Below are 26,032 nucleotides of genomic sequence, written 5' to 3'. Positions count from 1 at the left end.
ATAAAAAGTTAATAAAAAATCATCAAACAAGGGGTAATCGACTATAATGGATTGCCATTTTAGCACAGCGTGGGGAATCGACCGTTGAGCCGATGCCGACCTGCCCCACGTGGAAGAAAGGGCTACATTAAAGTCCCCCGCACACACTATCTTGTAACCCGGGAACAGTCGTAGATGCTCCAAGCATGTTTGAAAGAAATCGGGAGAATCATAATTAGGACCGTAGATGTTAGCAAATAGAATAGATTGGGTCGCGATCTCTCCAGCCACTAGCAAAAATCGTCCCTCCTCGTCCGCCACCTGTTTGTGAACTTTAAATCCTAAGGAGCAATGAATGTAAGTTGCAATACCCCGGGAATGTGTAGAGTAAGAAGATCCATACCTATGTATTCCCCAGCCGGAAAGGGCAGGAAGCTTGTAACCCCTTCCCAGGTTAGTCTCTTGTAAACATAACACGTTAATCTGATGATTCCTTGCATAATTAGATATGCATCGCACCTTTTTCGCATTAGTGAGGCCCCGAATATTCCATGTAAGCAAAGTTATGTCCAAAGGGACAGGGGAACCTGGCCCCGAGGGAGAACTCATGTCAACAGTCTATTGGTATATGTTGAAGGAGCTGCAGTCAAAATATCAACCAGAGCGCAGCCATGGGAGAACCCAGTCTGTCCGGGCGCACCCAGAGCGTCGCCTTCACCAACAAGAAAGCTCACCCCTCCCATCCCTTGGGTACGAGTATATCGGGATGACCACACCCGAGACTAGGCGTGAACCCTAACGGATGCGAAGTCAGGTCAAAGTCATTTACAAGACAAGTAATACCACCAAACACAATCCTGCTTAATTCTCAGTCTGTGCATACAGTAACCTGGGCACAACCCCCCGCCAACACCCAAGCAATTCCAATAAAATAAACCAGACCCCTCCTTCCACCCACGCCAGAAACCCCAATCTACTGGCCCTATCATCCCACCCACCACCCTAAACCCCACAAACATTACACAAGCCCAAGCTAAGTGGCTGCTGGGCTCGGGGGGGTGGGGGGGATGGGGAAGCTGGCGGCATCTGCGGCTCAAAGCTTGGAGGCTCAATACCATGGTTACACGTCACAGTTCGATCACCCACCAGAAGACAAAGTTAGTTGGTAGTCACATCTCAAAGTGATATCTTACATGGCCAGCACACAGGTCCCGCCGTGCATCATTGAGCAGCCCCATGACCACGCCAGTTCGCTCCCAATCAAGGGGACATCGGAGCAGGAGGCACGGGGTCCGGAATGCTCGAGGCAAACCTCTCAGCCAATTCAGGGCTAATGAAGGACACCTTACCATCATGCACCACCCTAAGTTTAGTAGGATACATCATTGCATAGCGGATCCCCTTCTTCCGCAACATGGCCTTGACGCTTAGAAACGTTTTCCTCTGATCCTGCACCTGTTGGCTAAAATCAGGAAATAAGCGTATTGTTGATGAGCCCCATTGCAGGTGGTTCTTTTCCCTGGCCACGCGCAACAGGGGATCACTATCCCTGTAGCTGAAAATTCGGGCTACAATGGCTCCTTCCGGGGCGCCCGGGGGGGCGGCCTGACCGCCAATGAACGATGGCCCCTTTCGACCATAAACTTAGTTGAAACTGGCGGATTGTCCAAAACCTCCTTCAGTAGCTGTTCAACAAAGAGTTCCAGGTTATCAATACGAGTGGACTGCGCCACCCCGGTAATCCTTATATTGTTCCTCCTTGATCTCCCTTCCAAGTCGTCATTCTTCGCCGTTATTTCGTTAACTGCCTGTTGCAAAGAGGTCACCTCTCTTTGAAGAGCGGAGATCTTGCCCTCCCCATCCCCAATCCTCTGGACCGCCTCTGCCATCCGTCCGCACAGCTTCTCAATTTGTATCGTCGATACATCCACCGTACAGGTGAAACCATCGATTTTCGCTACCAAGCTGTCAGTACTTCCCTTGAGGGCCAATAGGGTTTGATTTAAGGCAGACATGTCAATATGAGAAACCCCGGACTCCTCTCCCTGGCCGCCAATTGCTCTATCCGCCTTCGCAAATTGCTCCATCATGGATTGTTTCTTTGGGTTGCCCATTCTAGGGGAATACAGGGAATCACAAACGGCGGCCGCGCTCAAGTCGCACCGGCTCCAGACACAGGGAGGTGACATTTTTTTAATCCAGATTTTGCCAGGCTTAAGGGGCGTATAGGCACAACATGAGGGCAAAGGTCCAAGCTCCCACCGCACCCACAAGGACAAACATGAGCTGCGCCCCACTCCACCGTTATTTAGCCCAGACAGGTGGGGGGAGGGTACCAACGACCAGCCCAAGGACTACCCCATCAGGAGTCCAATTCAGAGATGCCCTAAGGAGTACAGAGGCCAAAATGCAGGGAGGAGGAAGAAAAAAAAAAGGGGGGGGGGACTTCCACGGAGAGGGGGCACCTCACTACACTTCAAAGAGGGGGGCCAGGGGGATACCCCACCACGTCTTCCACAGAGTCGTTGTTTCGCTAGTAAGTTCCACTTGCCACAAGTCTCAAATGCCTCCAGCCTCCACCACAGTTCTCAGGAAGCCACAATCAAATGTATAGAGGTGCCCAAAGTCACTCGCCGCCATGAGGGATTCCCCGAAACACTGGCGTATACATTCACAAACGGCCCGCTCCACTCACCTCCATGGGGGCCACAACACCCCGCCCCTCCAAAGCTCCAAGTAGTCGTGCAGGAGGCCAGCGACGATCCGCCGAAAGTGGGGCCCGCAGTGCCGAGCTGGGGCACCAGCACCGCGGAACAGATGCCAGAGCCGGCACCCGGCCTCGGGACGGGCAAGCACAGGCACCGCGGGGCGCGCACAACGGCACCAAGCGCCGCCCGCTTCAATGTCATGGCCACAGCCCCCCAGCAACGGCACACAGGACTCCACGAGACGGGGGGGGGGGGGACGGAGGGCGGACGCTCGACACCAGGTCCACGCGGCCGAAGCCGCTCAAGGCCCCGAGGACGGACACCGCAATCCGCTGCTCACAGCCCTCGAGCTGCTGTCCAAGTATTCCCCAAATGCTTCGCCACAGCTAGGAACAAAATCTGAGCCTCAGGCATGCATTAATCAGCATTGATCCACAGCCTCCAGCAGAGCGTTCTCAGGCTGCGGCCATCTTCGATGCCGCGCAACAGCACTCCCCCCGACCCCCCCCAGCAGGCAGCTCTCTTGATTCAGATGAAAATGACGTGTGGTTGAGTGCGCAAGATGACCTGGTCCATGTGGTAAGCGGCGAGTGGCTTGCATGAAGACAATGCCTGCAGCTCACTAACCCTGCGCACACAGGTGAGAGCCACCAACAAAACAAAGTCTGTAGCGTCACCAAGAAGTCTTGCGTTGCAAAGCTCCAAGAACCACGTTGAGGTCCGAGAACGGATGCAGTCTATGCGCCAGAGCAAAACGCCTAGACAACGCCTTAAGGTGGGCATTGACCATCCAGTTGCCTGCAGAAAAAATGCTATGGGGAATTCTTGTAAGCTCTGATGGCCGCAAAAATACGTGCAGCAAGTATCCACCTGAACTCCACAACAGGCCTGGTGAGCTGAAAAGGCCAGTACATCATCCAGGGGACAGGCGACAGGCTCCAGACCCTTGTCACAAGCCAAATGGCAGAACCTAGTCCATTTGTTCTTATACTGGGAGTCGAGGGCCTCCTGGCCTGCTGAATGATGTCCCAGTTGTCATCTGAAAATTGTCAAGCTGAAGCCTCAGCTGATCAGGAAACAGTTTGGCCCGGTCCGGATGTGCCACTGCCCCGCCCTGCTGCATCAGGAAGCCCATGCGGGGATTGGAAGATGGACGGGACCCTGGGAGCACAACTGTAGCAGACCCGAAAACCAGGGTCTCGAAGCCCAGTGGGGGGCAACCAGGATGAGGCTGCAACCCATGGAAGGCCGGAGCTTGCGGAGGGTCCGTTGGAGCAGGAGGGTTAGTGGGAACACAACACCTGCAGCTGTGCCAACAGATCTGGACGGCATCTCCCAGTGACCCCGGATCCTGACCTGCCCATGAAGCAAACGGGGCATTTGGCATTCCGGGGAGATTCGAACAAACCCAGGTACACAAACCCCCAACGCTGGAACAGGGGCAAGAAGTCGTCATTATGCACCTCCCACTTGTAGTTGTTGAACCTCAAGCGACTCAAGTGGTCTGCTTATGGATTGCTGTCCGTCAGTAGGTGGACTGCTGAAATCTAAATCTCCCTCCGTTAGGGCCCATTCCCAGAGCAAAACCGCGTCCATGCAGACATGAGGTGCAGGGTGGGAATTTGGGGTGAAAAGGTGCCACCCTGCTTGTTCAGGTAAAACACTGTAGTTGAATTGTCTGTCCTGACCAGAACAGACCTGTCCCTGATGAGGGGCAAGCACGCCTCGAGGGCGAGGCCCACTGCCCTGAGCACCAACAGATTGAAATGCAAGAGGGTTTCCGTCCTGGACCATGCTCCATGAATCGCATAGTCCACCAAAGTAGCCCCCCAACCCGAGAGGGAGGATTCAGTCATCACCACAAGGGTAGGATCCAAACCGGTGAAAGGGGCTCCCACTGAGAGATTGCCCTCCATCAGCCATCAGCAAAGATCGGGCAGCAAGAGCGGTGGTATTGGTATCTTGCCCGACAGAGACCCCGTCTCCTGATCCCAATTGGCTGCCAAGTGGAGCTGGAGGCACCTCATCTTGAGGGGAGTGTGCTGTACAGTGAGCACGGAGGAGGCCATCAGGCCCATAATGTGCTGGAAGCACCATGCCGAGCTGGTCGAGTTGGCCAGAAAGTGTCCAACCGCCTTGCGGAGAGACATAAGCCTCAGGCTTGGGGGACACCTGCTGAACGATAGTGTTCCAACGCACCCCTAGGAAGACCAGTTCCTGAGACGAGCATAACTGATTTCCTCTGGTTGAGTGAAACTCGGAGGATCTGCAAAGATGGAAATTGGATATGGGAAAGTCTATTTGGTATGTAACCAAAAACGAAGTTAAGACTCGTCTGTGTTCAGAACTTGGTACATGTAATTATGTTTTAATGGTCTACCCCACTTTAAAGGTTACTGAGCCCAAATGCAAAATTCTAAGAGATTGAAGAACTTGCAGAGCATGAAAAAAAAGTATTGAAAATGTATACCACGTAATTATTGAATGCCCGGCATTAATGTTGCTTAGTATAATATTTCTTAGTCTGTATAGTGTACCTCAAATGTTATATCACAAGCATTATGGGAAACGCTTATGAATGGAACACAAGTATCTCTAAAATTGCTTTTAGTATGGTTCTTAATGGAACTGTTTAAATTAGTGGATTGAGGTTTTTTCAGAATGAGGTATTCAGTGCCAAGGGTAAAGTATGCATGATTCTTTTATGATGCATTAATGTAATTTTTTATGAATATCCTGCTAACTGGTTAATTTTGATTTCATAAATAATAATGAAATTTGTGTGATTGAGCAAATGTTTTTTTCTATTTTTGAGAATGGTATGATGAAAACCAAAAACAAATAAATACATGTTGAGTTTTCAACCATTTTGAAAACCAGTAATTTAACAAGTCTGTGAATAGGGCCTGAATGAAGGATGAAAAACACACTAGTGTGAATATGCTCCTGAGGGACACTAGCTGTTTCTCTAGAAGTGGGCGGACCTCTCTAAAGGCTAAAAATATTTGGTTCAAGCAGTCTGACAGTAAATGACGAGAGTCCACCAAGAAGCCCAAAAACAAAGGGAATTAATTGACTTTTCCTAGTTCACTAGGAAACCAAGGCTCCGATGCTGGTGCACTGCTCCCCCGCTATGACAATCATATCACCTATATATACAAGCAGCTGGTGCCCTTTTCATTAGGGCCACCACTACTAGTTTCAGAAACATGATGGCGCACAAAAGGGGCAGACAAATGCCCAAAAGCAATATTCGAAAAGTCCCTCTTTGGCCACCCCACTATAGAAACTGCAAGGAACTTTTGATGTGGATAAAAAAAACAGCAATGCTACAAATGAGCCATCTAGCATTTGCAACAAGTCTTCACGAAGGAATGGATCCCTCAACAGATACGCCCTTCCTTTTGAACTGGAGATACAAAACAAGTTGAAACTTTTAATTTCAAAACTAGCCTGAAAGTGTGTACTTTTTTAATGAACAGATTGCTGAGAAAAACCTCTGGATGTCCCCCAAGAGGGGATCATAGCACCTTTTCACCATCAACTTTTTGTCGGGTCCTCTAGGCAATATCCACAAGTGCCGCTGGCACCGCAGACCCCGAAAAGAAGGCTGCCGTTGACAAATTAATTGTCTTGACAACAATTAAGGAGGGGTGTGAGAGGAATGTGACAAAATAACAAACAGGATCTTTTTCTCACCAATTGAGAGTTGCAAAGCCTAAAACATCAACTGGTTAGTAGAGTTCATGAAATGATCCCACCTCTAAATCTATTGATTGCTGCAGTGAAGTAGTACTTCTAGCTCTCTGCCAAGTGCCTGAAGGGGAAACGGACCCCAGGTTTAAGTATCAAACTGATTCAGATTAGTCCTTGATTGAGCTCCTGACAGCTTCGAAAAAACAGTTGCTATTCCACGGCTTCTGGGACTACTCTTGTCAATGATGCCTCAGATTCATTAACTTTAAAAAAAAAAACTCCTGGTCAGATTACCTTACCTACCACTACTCCTAAATAACCAATCAAAACCATCCTTAATCATAACTAGATTATATATGCACCTCTCTGAACACTGCTATATTTCTTTTCTTCTTGCCTTATTCTTTTCCTTTAATTGCTATTTACATTGTTCTGTTGAGTCCATGCATTAATCTTGTTGAAGATGCCATTTGATTTGAACCTTGCTGGGTAGTGTTGTTGGGGCAGCAGTTGTATGGCACGGTTTTAATCTCTGCTGCCAGTGCTCCGCAAGACACTACACATCTGTGTCCTGCTGTGAACAGTGACACCTGTAGCGCTGAAAGCCCCTGATGCTGCTTATTCCTGCACGTAGGAAAGCAGAACCGGACCAGCTCAGAATGAAGTACCCAACTGCGGGAGCTTCAGAGCGTTGCTTTCTCCTTTACAAATAGATTTAGTCAAATCTGGATTTTTCAAATTCTATGGATTTTACATTTCGCTTGTGTCAATGAATAGCTCTAAAACGTCATTTTCACCAACTGCAAAGTCAAAAGGCTTATTTCACAAACATAGCTCAATAAATAAATTGTGAACTTCATCGATTCAAGTGATGTTACAGATTTTATTAAACACACTACACCGGTTACACAGACATTTCATTCTACAACATACTAGTAGTGAAAGAGAATGCATTAATGTCTCCCCTTTACACACAAACATGTGTAAGGATCCTCTGCAGCGCTTAAACACGAATTGCCGAAAAGCCTGCTAAACGTTCATACACTAATTCACACAAGTCGAAAGTCAAGAGAAGGCATGCTAAACTATAACAGAAGATGAGAATTAAAAAAATAGAACCACAATCCAGCAGTTAATCTTTGCAGCCCATTATAAACAAAGGATTGACACCACCAATAATCGAGCCCTTTGCAAATTGCCTGCATGTGCTAAGGGATCAAGGTAATTTGCACTGGTACCTAATCATACGGCTGACACTGCCATCTAAAAACTGCCAGGATTTAACACCAAAAGACTACATACTCACACTATTATCATGGATCGCCAGCAAAGGGCACTACTTTAGCAAAATATTGTGAAGCTGAACTGTGAAATGAACAAAACGCCTTTATGACTATCATACTCCCACCATCGGCTTCAAACTAGCACAAACGCATTTGTACATGCAACTGCTTTCATTCCTTTGCAACATTCTATTTGGAAGCACAGAAGGATGCAGACAACATGGAATGTCTAGAATGTATTGCTTAGTGCTGCCTATCTCCTCTGCCTTCTACCCATACATTTAACAACAGTTGACAAATGTTGACTGTGCGATCCATCTGCCAAAGCGCATTAAATGACCAACAAGTGCTAGAGTGGTGAGAGAGGGATATGAATACAGTTTGACTTTTAAAATGGTCTACAACAATGTTCAGTTCCTTTGCTCGGCTAAATGTTTCTACAAGTTGAGAATATGAATAAGCTGCAGGAGCAGATAAACTACTAAATCAAAAGCTATTTCTTTAAACCTTGACAGCAATGTCAGCAACCAAAATGTAAACATAGAAATACTAAGCATAATACATGCAAAAGAAATACCTCTGGTGGCAATTGTGTTAAGAAGTTATGATCTGCAGCAAATGTCCGTAGATTAGTAAGCTGTCCAATAGATGAAGGGAAAGCTTCAATTTCATTAAAGCTGCAATCCAATTCTTCTGTAGATATGAGCCTGCAAAGGATAACAATTTGCAAATGAAAGCCAAATTGATACAAGTTGCATTTAAATGTAATGATATTTAAACCGAAGGCCATACTGTAAATTGTCTTTCCGTTTCCAATAAAGTATTTTCTCCTCGGTCTGTTCTCTCTCATTGCAAACATGTTTTACTACACACAACTAAAGGATGGAATAAAAAGACACTTTGGAAGAGGATGGTGTCCCAAATGTTTTGCTGGTATAAGAAGGTTTGAAAGATTCCAGGAGCGACGGCAGACAAGTGAATATGAGAAGGAAAGAGGCCAGATACATTTTTTAACTGAAGGCAATCAAATACGGTATCAACAAGGATAATTAACTGAATGTGTTTATAATTTAACTCCGCTGATTAGGATATCGGGACCATTGTAGTTTGCAGAAATTAAGAGGCTAAAATGAATGCTTATGTACATTTGTAGCAGATTCTTATAATTGCATGGAACGGTTGCAGAATTAATTTTTCTCAGAAATGGGACACTTCATGAACCTACAGGTTTTATTTTGTATCTGGGATACCTGGTTGGGGTTTGGCTGAGTGTTTTAGTAGATGTCGGGTGTATTATGGAAAACTGACCCTCCCTTTGACGATTCATAGTTCTCACGGGTGATGTATAGCACATAGGATAAACAGAGCGCAAAGGAAAGGGACACTGGCCAAACCAATCATCATCATTACACTTGTATAGCGCAGCTAATCACCAAATGCACCAAAGTGCTAACATGAGAAATTAAGAGACAAAGGTACTTGGCAAATGTATGCAACCACGCACATCCATGCATACAGGCCTAACACATTTTTTCACGGATGCTGCGTGTTACTCCTAATAGAATGCACAGCAACAGGTAATTGGCGTAAGCACAGCTCTATACTTCTTGCCTTATAATAACAGTCCCTAGAAGTTGTTGTGAGCTTAACAATGCCCAACATGTACATCTACACTCTGCAATTACAATAACAGTTTGAGATTTTGGCAATCTCAATTAATGCAACGTGGGAACCAATCACGAAAACACATAATGAGATTTCAACATGAATGTGTTGGAAAGTTTAGTCAATAGAAATAGTTCCAAAATGACACGAAATATCCCACGCTAAAATGGTGCCCAGTTATTAGCAGTCATGATTTGAGAATGGGCATGGAGTTAGTTATCGATTGTGACTACCTTTCCAGCACGTTACAGCGTTCGGTTTTCCAGTAATAAAACAATGTCACAGGCCGCTGTAGACTACTGGAACAAACCAGTGATAGGGGCCAGCTCTTCTAAATTTCAGGTAATTCATGTTGTATATAGTGATAATGATGCTCGTCTTGGTTGGTTTATGCACAGAGGGAATTAGACCAAGACACGACTATTTTGGTTGATTTGAACCATAGGAGTCGCTGTTTTAAGTGTAAATATATATTTTTTAAATAGTTTTATTGGTTTATCTAAACCTTTAAAACAGAAAGACAAGTCAGTGATTACTCCCTTCTCTCTCCAAGTTCCAGTTCTTTCAGTCTCAGGGTAACTCGTTCCGTCAATTGTACTCCTAGATTAGTTTTGCAATTATGAGTTACCCAGATTCAAAGTCCGAGTGGGTGTTCTTTGCTAGTCGCTCCTGGATTTCTTAGAGAAAGATTATGAAGCCAAACATAAGTTTCTGGTCCGACCCCTCGAACATCAATTTCCACCAGTCGTCAGCACAATAAGTTTGATGTTTACATATGGTCGGGCCGAGTGTTCGGGTTAGGGAGAAGTCTCTTAAAAAACTAATTCCCCTTACCCATAAAGTCCCCCAGCAGCTTTGCTGGATTTGAAGGTTTTTTCTTTCTCCTGCTAAGAGTGAGACTCTTTTTCCATGCTCTTAGACATATGCTGATGCATGTTTTAGGCTATTTTTGTTCTTATGGTCTATGGGGTTTTTCTCACCCTCACAGGTATCATCTTTTTACATGTGTGTTACACAGCACCCTCAGAGTAGTAACACAGGGGTGTCATAATAACCCCTAAACATAGACTCCATAGCCTGAAACTGACTACCGTCTCCCAGGACATGCAAAGTTACCATTGACTTTGCTAGTCAATAGTTATGAACAAAACCAGTACAACCCATCTTACTATGGGGGTACTGGGAAGAGTAAATAGTTTTTCCCTGGTGTTCATTTTCGAGAGGGTACTGTCCAGTCCCTCTCTCCAAAGTTTCTGGCTGGTGGCAGTGGTTACTACCATAAATATTCAACCGCAAATATTTTACTTTGGGATTTTCCCATTGTTCGAGGCTACCACTTTTTCTGACAGCCTCTAACGAACCGCCGGGTTAATTTTAATATTAACTTTACTCCGGTGGGGTTTTTTGCCAGCTCTTTAATAATATTTCTTTCACGTGTCTCGCTCGCGCTGTAATCCAAGCCCAGGTCGGGGATCCTTTGTTCGCCCTTTTGGTGGGCTTCTGCACTGAAGCCCTCCTTTCGGCGCCACCGAGTCTGGGGTAGACAGGATGTGTGGGAGGGGGAGTAGGCACCCGTGACAGGGTTACCTAGGCAACCCAAGTCGCACTCTAACCTGATAGGCTGGGGGGTTATCCCGCCAGGATAGCCACCCACTGCGTGAGTGACAGCTAGGCTGTATGAATGGGGATTTTTCTGCATAAAAGCAGGGATCTGAGGACTGGAGGACAAGACGTCACCACTGGAACTAAGAAATCCAAAGAGGAGAGAAGCTAAAGACATCTGCAATGACAACCACCGGTGAAGCCCTGCTGCAGATCCTCACCACTTTTCTCCAACGACAAGAGAAGATCTTCACCTGCAAGAGCCCTTTTCCCTTGAGCTGATGGGGCCAACCAGTTCGCCAATCACCTTATAGGACCTGCCTTGGTCGAATCACCAGTGGCAAGCACTAGGAGACCCGATAGCCAGGCACCCATCCGCCACGACCGCGATTTAAAGGAGCGTACCTTTTATTTTGTTTTGGCAGCACCGTGGCTGGCTTCATCCCTGGGCAGTGCAGTAACTCGAACCATCCTCCATGACGAAAGCCTCTCTTCCTCTGCTGGACCTCCCGAACTGCAGGAACTGCAAGGAACTACCGCCACCGCAGGAGCCTCTGCCACTTTTAAGGTACATTGTTTCGCCAGGCCTCTCATTTTGTTGGGTACTACTAAAGGTTTTTTAAATCCTTTACTTCCTTCTGGGCTGACCGCCCCTTTCGTCTACATTATCTTTCGACTTTCTGCACCCTCCATTTTGAACCGTTAAACAAAGACTTGACTGCAACTACTAGAACTGTTTGATCCTGGGAACTTTTGCCTTGTACCATAGACTCTGGCACAGGCCTATTGACTGGCTATTTCAGTTACAACTGCCTTCTCCAGATTGCTTTTGACTAAGAAATGTGTTGGTGCCCCTAAACTCTTATAAACCACCTTTACTTCCTCTTTATATATTGTTGAAGTGCCATTTTGCTCGGTTTTCACCCAAGTATTGCTTATGCTAAAGTATTACCTTGCCTAACTTGTTCACAATCCTGTTGGGAAGTGTTGCTGGTGTGTTTCGGAGTCTAACCCTGTATAACATGACCTTTCCCTCCCTCTGAAGAAATTGTTAGAGTGCCATTTCTGCTTGGTTTACACTGTGCCATTTTGCTCAGTTTACCCTCTTGCTCAAACTTGTCTACAATTTAATTAGGGAGTTGTTTTCTTGACTGTTTTAACTTGCTTTAGTACTAGTGATTTGTGTATAGAACTAAGAGTGTGTAAAATAAATATATATTCTTTTTGATACAAAGCTACTTAGTCCTATTGTGTAAACCCTGAACAATGCTCATCTCCCTCTTGAGATAAGTTTGACTGCTACCAACTAAATCTGTGTGGTATAGACCGATACCGAAGGGGATTTATTGCGTAAACCTGTAGTCCTAATCTTCTGTAGTGCTCCCTAAGGGAACTGCATAGGATTCTGCCTAACAGTTAGCACGCGTAAACTTGTTAGTTTTGTACAAAATAACGTTGTTTTTTAGAGTCTCTACACTTTGGACACATAAGCAACATATGAAAGATTCCTTGGAGTTTTGAACCCAGAGTCCAATACGTTCTTTTGTGGAAAAAAGGTGGAGTCTCAACCGTGTGAATAACAATCTCGAGTTTTGGTCAGGGGATTGTAGCAAGTAGCGTTGAAGTTTGCCGTACGCTCTTGCTTCTGGTGGAACGGCACTCATTAAACGAGATCTTGATCTTTGTTTACAAGTTAGCTGCCAGTCCCATTCTCCATAGCTTTTTTTTTGGCTAGCTCCGGATTCTCTAGTAATGTAGAGACAAGGATGTAATTTTCCTTCAGTACTTCAAGGCATTGCTTGCCCCACAGAGAAAACCGTGTATTCCATGTATTTATCAGGATTCTGTAAGATTTTAAACTGAGGAGCAGGAGAAGATGTTACAGTTTTTCTGAAGAGGTTTAGCAAATTCCAACACACCCTGGCGTGAATTGAAATGAAACCCAATTCACACCCTATGCACACCGTTGGACATCCCTTGGGTAGGTGTAAGGCTCTGACCCAAAAGATGTTCTCCAGAGTGCTCCACCAGTCATGGTAACATCTGAAGACAGATTGTGCTCCATAGATTAAGACCGGTACTGCTTTTTGAAGGTAAAAGACTACCATTGGCTTTAGGGAGAATTTCCTGAATTTGTTCATAACTGCAGCTTGGCAGGCTAGCTGTCGGCATTTCGTTTTCGTTGTTTCTACCCAGGGGGCATCATTTATGTGGGAACTTATCAGCATACCTAGATGTTTGATGTCAGTCGTCGTTTTTAGGGTCGATTTTTCAAGATGCCAAACAAATTTTCTGTGTCCAGGTTTTTGTGTTTTCAAATTTTCCAGGGTCAGTATTTCACACTTCTGTTTGTTAATGTGCAGGCCATTTTTTGCCACATAAGAATCAAGTGCGTCAAGCTTACGTTGTAGGCTGACGGGCGTCATATCCAGAAGTACTAAATCGGCATAAATAAGCCAGATGACTTTTGATCCATGAATCTTAAGAGGAAATGTTGCAGCTTCTTCAAGGGTTTCGCCAATGTCGGATATGAAAAGATTGAAGATTATGGCTGCCAACGGGCAACCTTGTTTCACACCCTTGGAGGTGTTTATAGCAACCGATAGGGTCCCACTCCGATCTGGCCTGATTTTGATGTTTGTATTAGAGTGGAGTTCTCTGATGGCCTCAAGCAAACTTGGTGGACATTTCCAGGCACTCCGTTTTCTCAACAAAATCTCACGATCTATGCCGTGAAATGCGTGATTGAAGTCTATCGCTGCTAAGTAGATTTTAGCATTGGTTCTAATGGCTTCCATTTTTAGACAGTTCAGAAGGAGTGTGTTAAGCCCACAGCCGACCCCCTTCACAAAACTGTCTGGGGTCCACGTGATTATTTGCGGTTGACCATTTGGACAGCATTTGTTGGAGTTGGCTGGCGTAGATCTTGCCCAAAACATCAAGGAGAGCGATGGGCCTGTAGTCTTTTGGGTTGGCCCGATTACCCTTTTAAAAAAAATAGGGACGATGATTGTGCTTTTCCAAGATGTAGGGGTGGCACGCTTTGTTGTAATTCGATCAAATAGGATGGTGCAAAAGTCCGCCCAGGCCTCCAGGTTGCACTTGATGGTGAAATTAGTGAGCCCATCCGGTCTTGGGGCCCTTGACGGTCGAGTTTTATTTATTGAGCACAAAATGTCAGCTCTGTCGAACTTTAAGTCCCAGGGTTTTTGATCAGTGTCTCTCCACTCAGCGCTCTTGTTCTTGCTGAAAATGCCACTATAATATTTCACCCATGTCTCTTCGGGGATTGTGTTGAAGCGCGTCTTGCAATTCTGAAGTGTTGTTAATAAGACTCTTTAACTCAGATGAATTTTTGTTCTTTAGCTCAGCCAACATTTCTTCCGAATCGTTCTGCAGTAAGACTGAACTGTGTGCCTAGTTCCAGTTTTATATTGCTGTTTCACACGTTTATTTTGGGCGAGATAGAGACCAATATCGAGTCTTGGTATGTTTCTGGTCTCAGTATGTTTCTAACCTCGCATCTCATAAGGCGTTTTCGCTTTTGAACTTGAATGTCGTCTTTATGTTTGTGGGCAAACTGCATCCACTTGAGGCCTTGTTTTTGTTCTTGGAACGGAATTAACAAAAAGTTGGTATTCCGTTACGCCTGTTTCAAGGTTAAGGCAGTTGACTATGTTATTAACGTCTGTGTCTTTGGGATGGAGTTTTATGCTGCCAGATCGAAAAGGATACAGGGTACGACCGCATCGGTTGAATCAGAGGATTTAGAGAAATAAAAGTCAGCTTTACCATGTCATGGTCGCTTTGGTCCATTTTTATGACCTCTAGCTGGGTTTTTGTTTGCATAGATTCGGAGGCGAAGATGTAATCAAGAGTGGAACTTTGATCCTGGTGTCTCCAAGTTGGCTTCGCTGAGATGTCGCCTTCCAGATTGCCGTTTAGCAGAGCCATCTTGCGAGAGTCCATTTCGGCGCACCGTGTTGATGCAATTTGTTCTTTGGCGTTCCGGCTTTGGTTCTTTGTGGTTTTATGAGTGTCGAAGCTCCCACAGTTTATGTTCAGGTCACCACAGATTAGTATTTTTGCTGAGCTGCATTCCTCGAGCAGCGCGTCTATTATTGTGGTGACCGGGTCGATAAACGCCAAGGTTCCTGATGCAACTTGGTTCCAGTATAGGTTGATGACATTTAAGGTCTCAGAATGACTTAGATGTGATGTTACCACCTTAGAAGTTGGTATCTAAGGTGAAATATTTTTTGATTGAATTATTCTCAGGCCGGAGAGTTTTACGGCAATCAGTAACCCTGCCATGGGTCTTCCTTTAAGGTGTTTAATGGCTGGATTAAAGGCTGATTCAAACTCTTGAAGAGTTTGACATTCCATAAGCCATGTTTACTGTAGGCAAACTAAGTCAAGTTTGACCAGCCAAGGTGTATTAAACAAATAGGTGAAGCCTCTTGTGTTCCAGGATTCTAGCGTGGAGGCCGACAGAGGAATAGAGACCCGGCATTATTTTTCAGGCCTGCTGTTTAAAGCTGATGCAATCCAGTCCCAGGTTTTGTTATTTGTTAACTCAGGTTGCAATTTCGTGTTTGGTTGAGCAGTCGTTGATCCACTGTTGCCCTCAATGGTTATTTTGATCTGTTGCCCCTCTGTGGTTTTTACGCATGATTCATCTTTTGTAGAGATTGTGTGCCCAGATGTTAGCAGGGGATCAATTGCAATCTGTAGAGGGTGTCCTTTATTTGGTTTGAGGCTCTCAAGAGTTCTTCTGTCGATCTTGAATTTGTCTGTATCAAGGATAAAACTGGTGTTTGTGTCAGCGTTTGGGGTCTTTTAGATATCAAAGCCCAGGGACAGTAGAATTGGTCAAGCTTCTGTCAGAATATCTCTGATTATTTTTGACTCCAGATGTAAAATCACTGTCATTTCTAGTTTTGTTGAAGAATTCCACGATTTTCAAGTCCTCAGAATTAATAGTCCTCAGACTTGGGACAAGGTGGAACAGCCGTATGACAATCTGGCGTCAGGATTAAGTCGTCAGAGTTTTCAACTCTTTCCAAGAACATTTTATGGTGTAAGGAGGCTTTCATTGCGACATTAGCAGAGATCCTGCTATGCCCCCGGGGTTGAGTGCCGGCAAATGACCCTTAAACAGCCCGTGAGGCTTTCGCTCGAATGTTGTAGGCTTGTTGAGAGTACTGTTGGATTGTCTGCGTACAAGTGGTCTCCCTCTCGAACTCACCGTGGCATCCAACTCCGCCAGCTTGGCCCTTTTTTCTTCCATAGTCACGAATGGAGAACTGTCACTTCTTTTAGCATGTACAGCCGGACAGACCGGATGTATCAGCGCAGGTTCTCACCCATTGATTTCTGTCTGGTGCGTGTGAAGCCTTAGAGGTAACCAACTTTGGTTGGAGGACGACAGGTGGAACCAAAGTAGATTCCTCACAAGTAAATGGCTCCTGTGTTGCAGCTCAATCTTAGTCTTCATAAGTGGATAAGTTTGTCAAGTCAGTTGAGTCAGAGACGTGAACCACATCAGTTGATTCAGTATTTTAAATGTCTCTGTCATCAGCCAAACTTGCTTTGCAATGACTTTGTCCTTAGTCAGGTTGTTGTTAACTGTTACGTTGACAGTTTTTATATTGCGTAGAAATTTTCTTGAGCTGTTGCCACGCCTCATCTTTGTCGAAGTTTGATTTTTGGGGTTTTTTGTAGGCAGACCGTTCCGTGAGGACTTCAATAGAGAGTTTGTCGACTCGGGGAAGGCCCTTGAAGATGTGAAACAGATCGGGTTGCTTGATTTCACTGGTCTCAGCAGGGGAAATCACACCGAGGTCGCTGTTCACGTTTATGATTGTGCCAGTAGTCTATAGGATTGAAGAGGCCATTTGTGGATTCAGGTAAGCTGGATTACTAGTTAAACAACTGTTGACTAGGGACTCATTAAATGTAGTTATGTCCTGGTTTTATACTAAGTGTCAGTCTTCAGATGAGTTGAAACAGATGAGCTGGTGTGGAACGTCTTTTTTGTGGAGCCAGATTGAGTATGCTTGCTCTGCATATCATCAAGAAGCAAGGCTTTCTCAGATGCAGATGGTGTAATTTTAAGTGCCAGGTTCGACTTGGGTGTCAGGCCTGTAGCCGGAGTAGATTTGTTGGGCAAACCTGTCGAAGAATCAATTATTTTTTAGCATTTTTGTGGGGTTCCAGAAGTCAGGTGGGCCTTTAGGAAGGTTGCGGCGCGGCTCGTGACCAAGTATCCCAGGGATAGTGATCGAGGTGGAGACCAGTGTGGATAGAGAGTTTAAGGCAGGACAGATCTCCGCCAACTGTTTAGGGACTGGTCGAGACTTTATTTTTAGCGTTGTCCAAGTCGTACACCTCCTTATTTACTGAGAAGCCGACAGTGGGTGCGCAAGGCACTTCATTAGAGAGTTCTGCGCGTTTGTTCAAAAAAATGTTCAAGGTTCCTTTGCCACTTCAGCTAGTAGTTTTTTTTCTACAATATTGTTTTTTGTTTGATCAGTAATTATGCTCAGCATGCACTCAATTTTATTACTTAAGGTGCGTAGGTCGTCTTTTCGGTGAGTGTTCTTTCTCTCGATGTCAGTAAGTTTAGTGTTGAGGACCGCAGTTACAGTTGAGAGATCTTTAATGTTTTCATTGATATGCTCATAAAGTTTTGTAAACAGAGCAATTGCTATGGCCAGAGACCATAATTGTTGACTGCGTTGACCGCAGATCTCTTGTCCAGTTAGGATCCCCAAAAGTTAACGTTTCATTTGGGACTCTTCCAGGTTACTGCCGCTGTAGACATTTTGGTTTCCTGATTTTTGGATGTAGGCGTTCCAGCAGGGAAGAGTCTGTTGATGAACTATCAGATAGCGATGATGATAGTAACTGTCTTGCTGAATGCTGCAGCTTCTTCACTCCTGACATGGACAAAGACGCCATTGCAGGCTCTGGGCCACACTGCAGGGGTTGATTTCCCCATTTGGGTTTTTTCCGCTGGTAGCATCTCAGAGTGGTGAGCTGCTCACAACGATTCTCCATCCGCCTGGCACAACCAGCCACATTCGTGGAGGGTGTCACTGGATGACTTGAAGAGAAAATTTCGATTTCTTTTTCGACAGTATTCAGACTCAGGTTCTTAGGCTTCAGTTTCCATATTTCTCTGCAATCGGTCCTTGTTGATTCGAGTTAAGTCGAGGAGTAACTTGTTTACGACGTCCAAGGAGTTTTGTCTATTTGCAGGAGCTTGCAGAGCTTGCCGAAGGTCGTTGTTTCCTATATGGTCAGATGGTTGTGCGGACATTACTGGCATAGCTGTCGAAACGTCTGACTCTGCGAAGACATCTTCAGCTGGCGCAAAAAGTGCAGTGTCACCGAGGCATTCAGATGCGCTACAAAAAGGAATCGTAGGAGCGCTGTAGTACGTGGAGCGTCTCGGCAACACTGTCAGGTGAATGACCAGATGAGATGTTAGCTGATCAAGATCCAAAGTCAGTGCGCAGGTTCGGCCATGGACATTGTGTGTCAAGAGTTTATATGCTTTCCAGGCCAACACCTGCAGCAGAGGAGCTGCAGAGAAATGGAGCAAAGGGCAGGGGCTGTTCTTGGTTGAAGTGCAGATACAAGACCTGCCAGGGCCGGCTCCTCCCACCTCCTTTATATTCAATCGATGTTTACTACAGACTAGTTTTGCAGGATACTCAGTCTGTCTCTCCACATCTAGGGTCACTTTCTCGCACATGATCATTCAGTGAGCAGCATGGCCCTGAGAGGTCGGTGACCAGAGCTGGGCCCAAGCAGGGCAAAATCTTATCCAATACACTGCATGCATGAGAATCCACTCGACTTACTTGGTTTAACGGGCAGCGAGGCGGCTCCAAGGCTGGTAAGTCCACCGCCGGCTGTAGCCATTCCATCTGAGCCCGCGTCTTGGTGAATGTTTTGGAGGGTGATGTTAAGGTCGAGCCAGGTCTTGACAAACTGCTCATGATTGCAGCGCTGTTGTGATTGACCCTTAAGACACAGTGTTGGTTTCTCTTCGCGTGCAGTGCCCTTTGTTGTGAGTTTGTTAGGTTGCTTGGCCAGTGGTCCAGCAAATCAGCAAACAGCCAGGCAAGTCTTCACTCGCCCTTGACACACTCAGGCTTTATGCCGCAAGGGCGGCTGGGGGCTCCTTTTGTCCTTCACTTCCTGAAAGGGGCATGGCCTCGGCCTGCTTCACACACGGCTCACCGCAGAGGAAAGGCAGGAAAAGAAGAAGAAAGGCTGTCTGCTAACAGCAATCGCCAAACAGCCAGGTAAATCTTCACTCGCCCTTGACATACTCGGGCTTTACCAGTGGATGAAAACAGACGCTTGGCATTTCACCTCAGCTAACGGGCATCTTGGTGACACAAGGACCTTTTAATGACGACATGGTGAAATACTTTTAAGTTTTAATTGTTCAGGTTATCAACACTTGTCAGCACTATTCGGTTAATGGATGTATAAAGTGCTGATTTATATATTACAGTAATAAGAGTATGAATCACTAATCATTGGGAAGAACGCTATTGAGGTTTGCACGCAAGTGGTCTTTTATTAGGTTAGCATGGAGTGAGCACATCTTTATAAGTACTCTTTAAACACTTTAGGTAGTTTAAAAAGCTTGTCAGAACATTTAACATAATTTTATCATCACACCTTAACTGGCTACCATACCGAGCAGTTGCTTGTAGGAGGCGAGACTGATTTACTGCAGATTTACATTGTTTAGGCACAGAGTGGTGTGTAATTATTTCGCCAGACATTGGCACGACTGTTGCTATGCCCCTACCCACAGTGTGCCCCTTAAGGAATCATCGATTAATAAACACTGATTACAATTACATTCATTGCTGGCCTGCAGTTCCCCAACGTAGGATTTGGTTGGAAGAAGGGTTGAGCGTATTACTGAAACCTAGTCACCTTTCTCGTTTTATTTGTTTGTTCAATTGAAGGGACTTAAGGGAGGCGGCGGCCCACACTGTAGATTTCTCAACGAAAGCAGAAATCAAACATCTAGCTACCAGAACATTGATTAGATTTGGCTCACAATTTATTCTATTTCAGTATTCCAGATTTTGTTGACTAATGTAGAAGATTTACATTAATTATTTTTTTACTGCTTCCAAATACCACTGCAATATTCAATTTTTTCACAATGCCCACATGATGGACTTGATGAAATGCACTCCCAAACCAGTTAAGCTCTAAAGATCCTGGAATGATAATTCCGGGTCTAGACCTATATTGACGCACTGTGAAAACATACGAATACTACCTGTGGTTTGTCATATCACACAGGTTCCGGCTTTATTTCCAACTTTGCATTTTAAGAGGGAAAAATGGCAATTGTTGTACAACATGTAAGCTAAAGTTTTTCAACAATGGATACACAAGCAGACATGTCTTCCCAACAGAAAAACAGTGATACTTCTCTTCCACAGATTGGCATTTTATTTAAGTCATCGTTATCCTTTAATTATAATACAGAATACATATTTATAATGGTGAACTGAGAAATCTCGAAAAAGGTTGCTAATAGGTATGTGCGTTGTCATAAACTAAATGTGATAGATTGAGCAGGTTTTTAATTAATGTAGATTGTGGTAGAACAAAGCCAACATAAATTTGCCTTAATGACAGCAAACATGTGCCACTCCTGAACTCCTTGGTTTTGCCCTATGGGTAATATAATCATTAATAAATATCACCAGCATTACTTCTAAAATGGGTGTGTAGTATTGTACTTCCATAACAATGTTTACAGCTGTTCAAATATTAGAAAGGATCTGCAATTTGTTTTGTTCATTTGTTCTACACATCAGTCTTTAACGGACCAATTTATGTTAAAACATCTTTAAGATACAAATTTGAAGGTTTTCTAATTTTTTGTTAAGTTACAGAAATGTCACATAGCTAAAAGTTCTCCTTTCTGACCTTACATGTTTACACTGCATGCTTTGTAAAAAAGCCCAGACACTTCCTCATTTCATCCTTTATACCTTATATGATATCATCATGATTTTATATCTCTTGATTTTGTTTGATAAGGAACACGTTCCTTACCTGTAACTATTGTTCTCCAGCATGGGTCTGGCATGGATTCACATGCTCATGAATATTTCCCTGTCATCAGGCTTGGAATCATCGGTAACAGAAAAAAGTTTCATAATCACTTACAAACTGTATTTCTCCTTTAAACCAATCACTGTACTCTCGGTGATACTGCCCCCATCCAATGAAAGTCCTCACGCTAAGCCATCCTCTGGCAACCATCTTCAGATTTGGAAAGCATGTAAAGTGGCATTATGACCAAGAAGAGCAGCAGAGGAGTCGGTGGGAGGGTTTGCATGTGAATCCATGCCAGACCCGTGCTGGAGAACAATAGTTACAGGTAAGTAACTTGTTCCTTCTCCAGCCGGGGGTCTGGCAAGGATACACATGCTCATGAATAACCAGGTTATTCACCATACGGACCACCTTACTCATAGTCCATAGTCCCCTTTCCTCCATACTTATAGGACATTCCTCCGTCCTGTGGGACGGGACAAGAGCACTTTGTAATGCATCAAAATTTTGCAAAATGTTTAGTCCTTCCTTTCTTTCTACGTGGGGTACGGCACACGGCCGTAACCCCGCCCATCTTAGCTCCGCCCCGCGCATTGCCCATCAGTCCTTTTCTATCGCCCAGTCAGAGACCTTTAACCAACAACAGAGGAACCTTATTAGAGGGGACGGTGGGCGGGAGTATGGAGGAAAGGGGACTATGGACTAGGAGTAAGGCGGTCACTACGTTCAGTAACCTGGTTATACTCCTACGTCCCGTCCCCTTTCCTCCATACTTATGGGAGATTCCCAAGCACTCCTTACAGGAACTACGGGTGGATGGAAAAACCCTTTACTGAAAAGTGTTCAAAACAGCCTGGCCAAACTGAGCATCAGATCTGGAGCTCAGGTCGAGACAATAATGCGTACAAAAAGCCGATGGGGAGGCCCATGCAGCAGCTTTTGCAATGGTCTCCCAGGGGACATATTTCTGAAAAGCAACTGCAGCTCGTTGCCCCGCACCAAGTGTGCATGAATAACTTTTGGCGGCTGCAACCCTTGGACAGTGTAAGACTCTGTAATGCAAGCCGCGATCCATCTGGAGATAGTAGCCTTAGAGGCCTGTCTACCTTGTGGATTACCAAAGGCCACCAATAGTTAAGAGCTCCTGAATTCCGATGTTATGTCTAAATGGAACTTAAGAGCCCTTCTAACATCCAAACAATGCAGAACCCTTTCCGCGTCTGAAGCAGGGTTCGGAAAGAAGACCGGCAGGGAGATGGACTGATTCAGATGGAAATCAGAGACCGCCTTTGGCAGGAAGGAAGGATTTGTCCGTAAAACCACCTTATTCTTGTTGAAAATCAAAAAGGGATGCTCCACTGACAAAGCTTGGCGCTCACTCACGCGCCTCGCTCAAGTAACGGTGACCAAAAAAAGACACCTTCCACAAAAGGTGCTTAAGGTCCGCCGTGGCCATTGGTTTGAAGGGTTTATGGCACAACGCTGTAAGGACCACGTTCAGATCCCACGTCGGGTGCGGTTTACGAACCAGGGGTAAAGGCGTGACAAACCCACGAAATGTCTCCTAATCACTGAATTAGCCAGAGAATAAGAGCATTGGTCCGTGGATAGGTAGGCGGATACCGCTGAAAGATAAGTCCTGCATGACAGAACATGAATGCCCGACTCTGCTAAGTGGGACACGAAGGACAGCACAGTGTCAATCGTAGCCGCCCTTGGGTCCAGCTGTTTGTCTAAGCACCAATGACAGAACCTAAGCCATTTGCTCCTATACTGAGACCTGGTGGAGGGTTTTCTGGCTGCTTGAATAATGCGCATGTTATCAGCGGACAGGTTGAGATGTTCTAAGGACCTGAACTGAGGCACCACCACAGCTGCTGATCGCCTTGGTGAAGCAGATGGGGACTCACCGGTAGCCTGATCGGTGCACACACCGACAGGTGTTGAAGTTCTGAGAACCAGAATCTGGCCGGTTCACCACAGGGCTAAGAGCAGAAGAGAACAATTCACTGTGTTCTTTAGCTTGCAAATAGTCTGATGAATCAGAGGCGGGAAAGCATAGGCTCTCATGTTGTGTCAAGGAATCTCAAGAGCATCCCCCAGAGAAGAGGCTCCAATCCCGTTCCTGGAGGCATAAAGAGGAAGTTTCTTGTTTGCCGACGTCGCAAAGAGGTCCACCTCCGGCATGCCCCAATGCCGGAAAATCCAAGAGGATCTCTGCCTTCAGCTCCCATTCGTAGCTGACCATTGTCCGCCGACTGAGGGCGTCTGCCGTAACGTTCAGCTGGCCCGGGATGTGTACTGCTACCAGCCACATACCATGACGAACCGCCCACTCCCAAATCTGGATGGAAAGGTCCACAAGAGGGGGAGACTTGGTGCCCCCTTGCTTGTTGATGTAATACATTGACACCACATTGTCCATGCGGATACGGACCAATTTGTTGGCAATGACCGGCCTGAATGCTTTGAGCGCTAGGAAAACATCGCCAGGAGCTCCAGATGATTAATATGAAGAAGCTTGTCCTGAGGCGTCCAGAGGTCCGAGACCTGAAGAAAATCCACCGTTGCACCCCACCCCAGAAGGGAGGAGTCAGTCGTGACTGTCACCATCGGGGTTGGCTCCTGAAAACCTGCACCCACCGACAGGTTGCTGAGAGACAACCACCACTCCAGGTCCGCTCTCATGCAAGCCGGAATCAATATCAACTTGGAGTCCTGATCCACAGCCTGATGCCAAGAACTCAGGAAGAGCCATCTGAGTCCACCTCATCTTGAGACGAGCGAGAGGTAAGGCCAAGACACAGGAAGCCATGAGGCCCAGAAGCCTCTGGAACGACCAGTCCGACATGCTCTCCGACTGCGCAAAAATCTGACACGTGGCCAACAGATCCGGCATTCTGTCCCCGGTCAGGTAAACTCTGCAGTCGATCGTGTTCCAGCGAAAACCCAGGAAAATCCAGTCCTGAGAGACAGTCATGGAAGATTTCCGCCAGTTCACCGACAGCCGAAGATGGAACAGGAGCTGGAGGAGTGACTGCAGATTGCACACGGCCTTCACCGGGCAAAGGCTGCGTAAGAGCCAATCATCCAAATACACATGGATACCCTGCAGACGAAGAAAAGCTGCAATCACCGAAATCTTCGTGAAGACACGCGGCGCCGAGCTGAGGCCTAAAGGAAGCACTCGAAACTGGAAATGCTCCTCTCCCACAGAGAAACGGAGATATCTCCTGTGTGGATTCCAGATCATTATATGCATATATGCATCCTGAAGGTCCAGCACGCTGAGCCAATCGCCCATCTGCAACAAGGACCGAATCTGGCCGGGCGTGATCATCTTGAATTTCTCTTGTGGTAGGAAAAGATTGAAATGGGAAAGGTCTAGGATGGTGCACAGACCAGCCTGGTTGGGTTTGGGCATCGTAAACAGTCGGAGTAGAAGCCTCTCCCCTCGTTCCACTAGGGGAACGGGTTCCACTGCTCTGAGGTCCAGCAATTTCTGAATCTCGGCTCTGAGGGAGGGCGTCCCCGACTGCTGGAAAGGAGGGTTGAAGGGTGGGGTGGAGGGTTGAAGGGTGGGGTAGGGGGTAGAGGTAAGCGGGAACTCACCCGAGCAACTGACAAGACCCACCGGTCCTCGGTGATGGTCTGCCACGCCTCCCAATGAGACGCAATGCATCTTCCCACCAGGGTCTCGTGCGAGCGCGGAGAACCCTCATTTGGCAGGTTTTTCGGTGGTGTTACCACCTGAACCCGAGGAGGAGGCTAAGGAGCGGGAGAAAACCCGAGTCCATTGCTGCCTCCAGTGGGAATTCCCTTAAGGTGTATCCACTCTGCGGGATTTCCGGTCTAGAAACCTCCTGAAACCAGAGGAGGGCCAGCTTTGTGACAACTGTCTGAGTCCTAAAAGGGGGTTTTACCAATATGGACAAGGACTTGGCGGTCTGGATGTTGTCCATCGTTTTGATCAGCTCCACATCCGTCAAACGGCAGGCCCAACACTTTGTCCTGCACCTCCTTTGAGAACATGGTGGCGTTCAGCCAAGGCTACCGAAAGGTATCCACTCCAAGCATGAGGCCCCGGGCCGAAGTATCGACGTGATGAGCCGCGGCCTCCAACACATCCTGGGCCAAGACCCTGGCATCCGAAAATCCCGCCTTAAAGTCCTCCATTTTCTCGACCGGAATGAACTCCTCGAACTCTGACAGACCTTCCCACACCTTCATATTCGCCCATGCTAACACCAGTTCTGCATTGGCCTGCCGTAGCTGCAGGGCCGAGTTAGCGAAAATCTTCCTCCCAAGGGAGTCAAGGAGCTTGTCCTTTTTCCCCAGGACCCGAGTAGCCGTCGTAGAAGAGGAGGCTGCAGGCCTGGACTGCAAAGTGGCCGCAGCCACCACTGTGGAGGACGGGGACAGACAAGATGCTAGGGCCTCCTCTTCCGAAGAATGCAGCCTATAGCGTGCATCAATTTTCTTATTGTTGAAAAGTCCAGAGTGTGGCTTCTCCCAGACTCTACGGACCTTGGCCAAAACGTCTTCTGCAAGAACAGGCCAGTACGCTCCAAAGGAGACAAGGTGAACGCCCCCGAAAGCAGGCCCTTCTGCAGAGCGGGTGCCTCGTGCACTGGGACATCCAATAGACATGTCCAGCACCCGGTCATGCAAAGCTCTGATAGAGCGGGGGCTGGTCTTCGCTGTCCTGATCACCCTGCGCATAATCCGACAGGTCAGGATCCTGCTGAGCCGAGTCGGGTACCACCTTGTCCACCGGGGACAAAGGAGGCAAGGGTGGAAGGGTAGGGGGAGGCCCCGCAGGCAAAGGCGGTGCCGGCGGAACCACCGGAGACGCAGGTGGAACCGGTGGCACAGGCGGGCATATCTCCCTAAAGAGACCCTTTAAATGCTCGCTCATGGGGTCGGTACACATGAGTACCTGAAATTTGCTGAAAAAAGCATCCTCTGGAGCAAGCTTTGGAGTTG

The 26,032-nt window shown here is 46.4% G+C and overlaps 1 protein-coding gene across 5 annotated transcripts in view; it reads right to left on the bottom strand.

The window, feature by feature from the left end:
- Nucleotides 1–26,032, bottom strand: part of ERBIN (erbb2 interacting protein) — a 2,559,118-nt gene that overhangs the window by 1,129,148 nt on the left and 1,403,938 nt on the right. For all 5 annotated transcript variants that reach the window (XM_069627374.1, XM_069627371.1, XM_069627370.1 and 2 more), the window contains one exon: nt 8,244–8,373. In XM_069627374.1, coding sequence (XP_069483475.1) covers nt 8,244–8,373 — 130 coding nt within the window. The remainder of the gene's footprint in view (nt 1–8,243; nt 8,374–26,032) is intronic.

Source organism: Ambystoma mexicanum, chromosome 6p, assembly GCF_040938575.1.
Source record: "Ambystoma mexicanum isolate Mex_15411 chromosome 6p, UKY_AmexF1_1, whole genome shotgun sequence".
In the NCBI taxonomy this organism is placed as follows: Eukaryota; Metazoa; Chordata; class Amphibia; order Caudata; family Ambystomatidae; genus Ambystoma; species Ambystoma mexicanum.
Note: the sequence above shows the minus strand (reverse complement) of the source record. Positions and strands in the feature narration are given on the sequence as shown.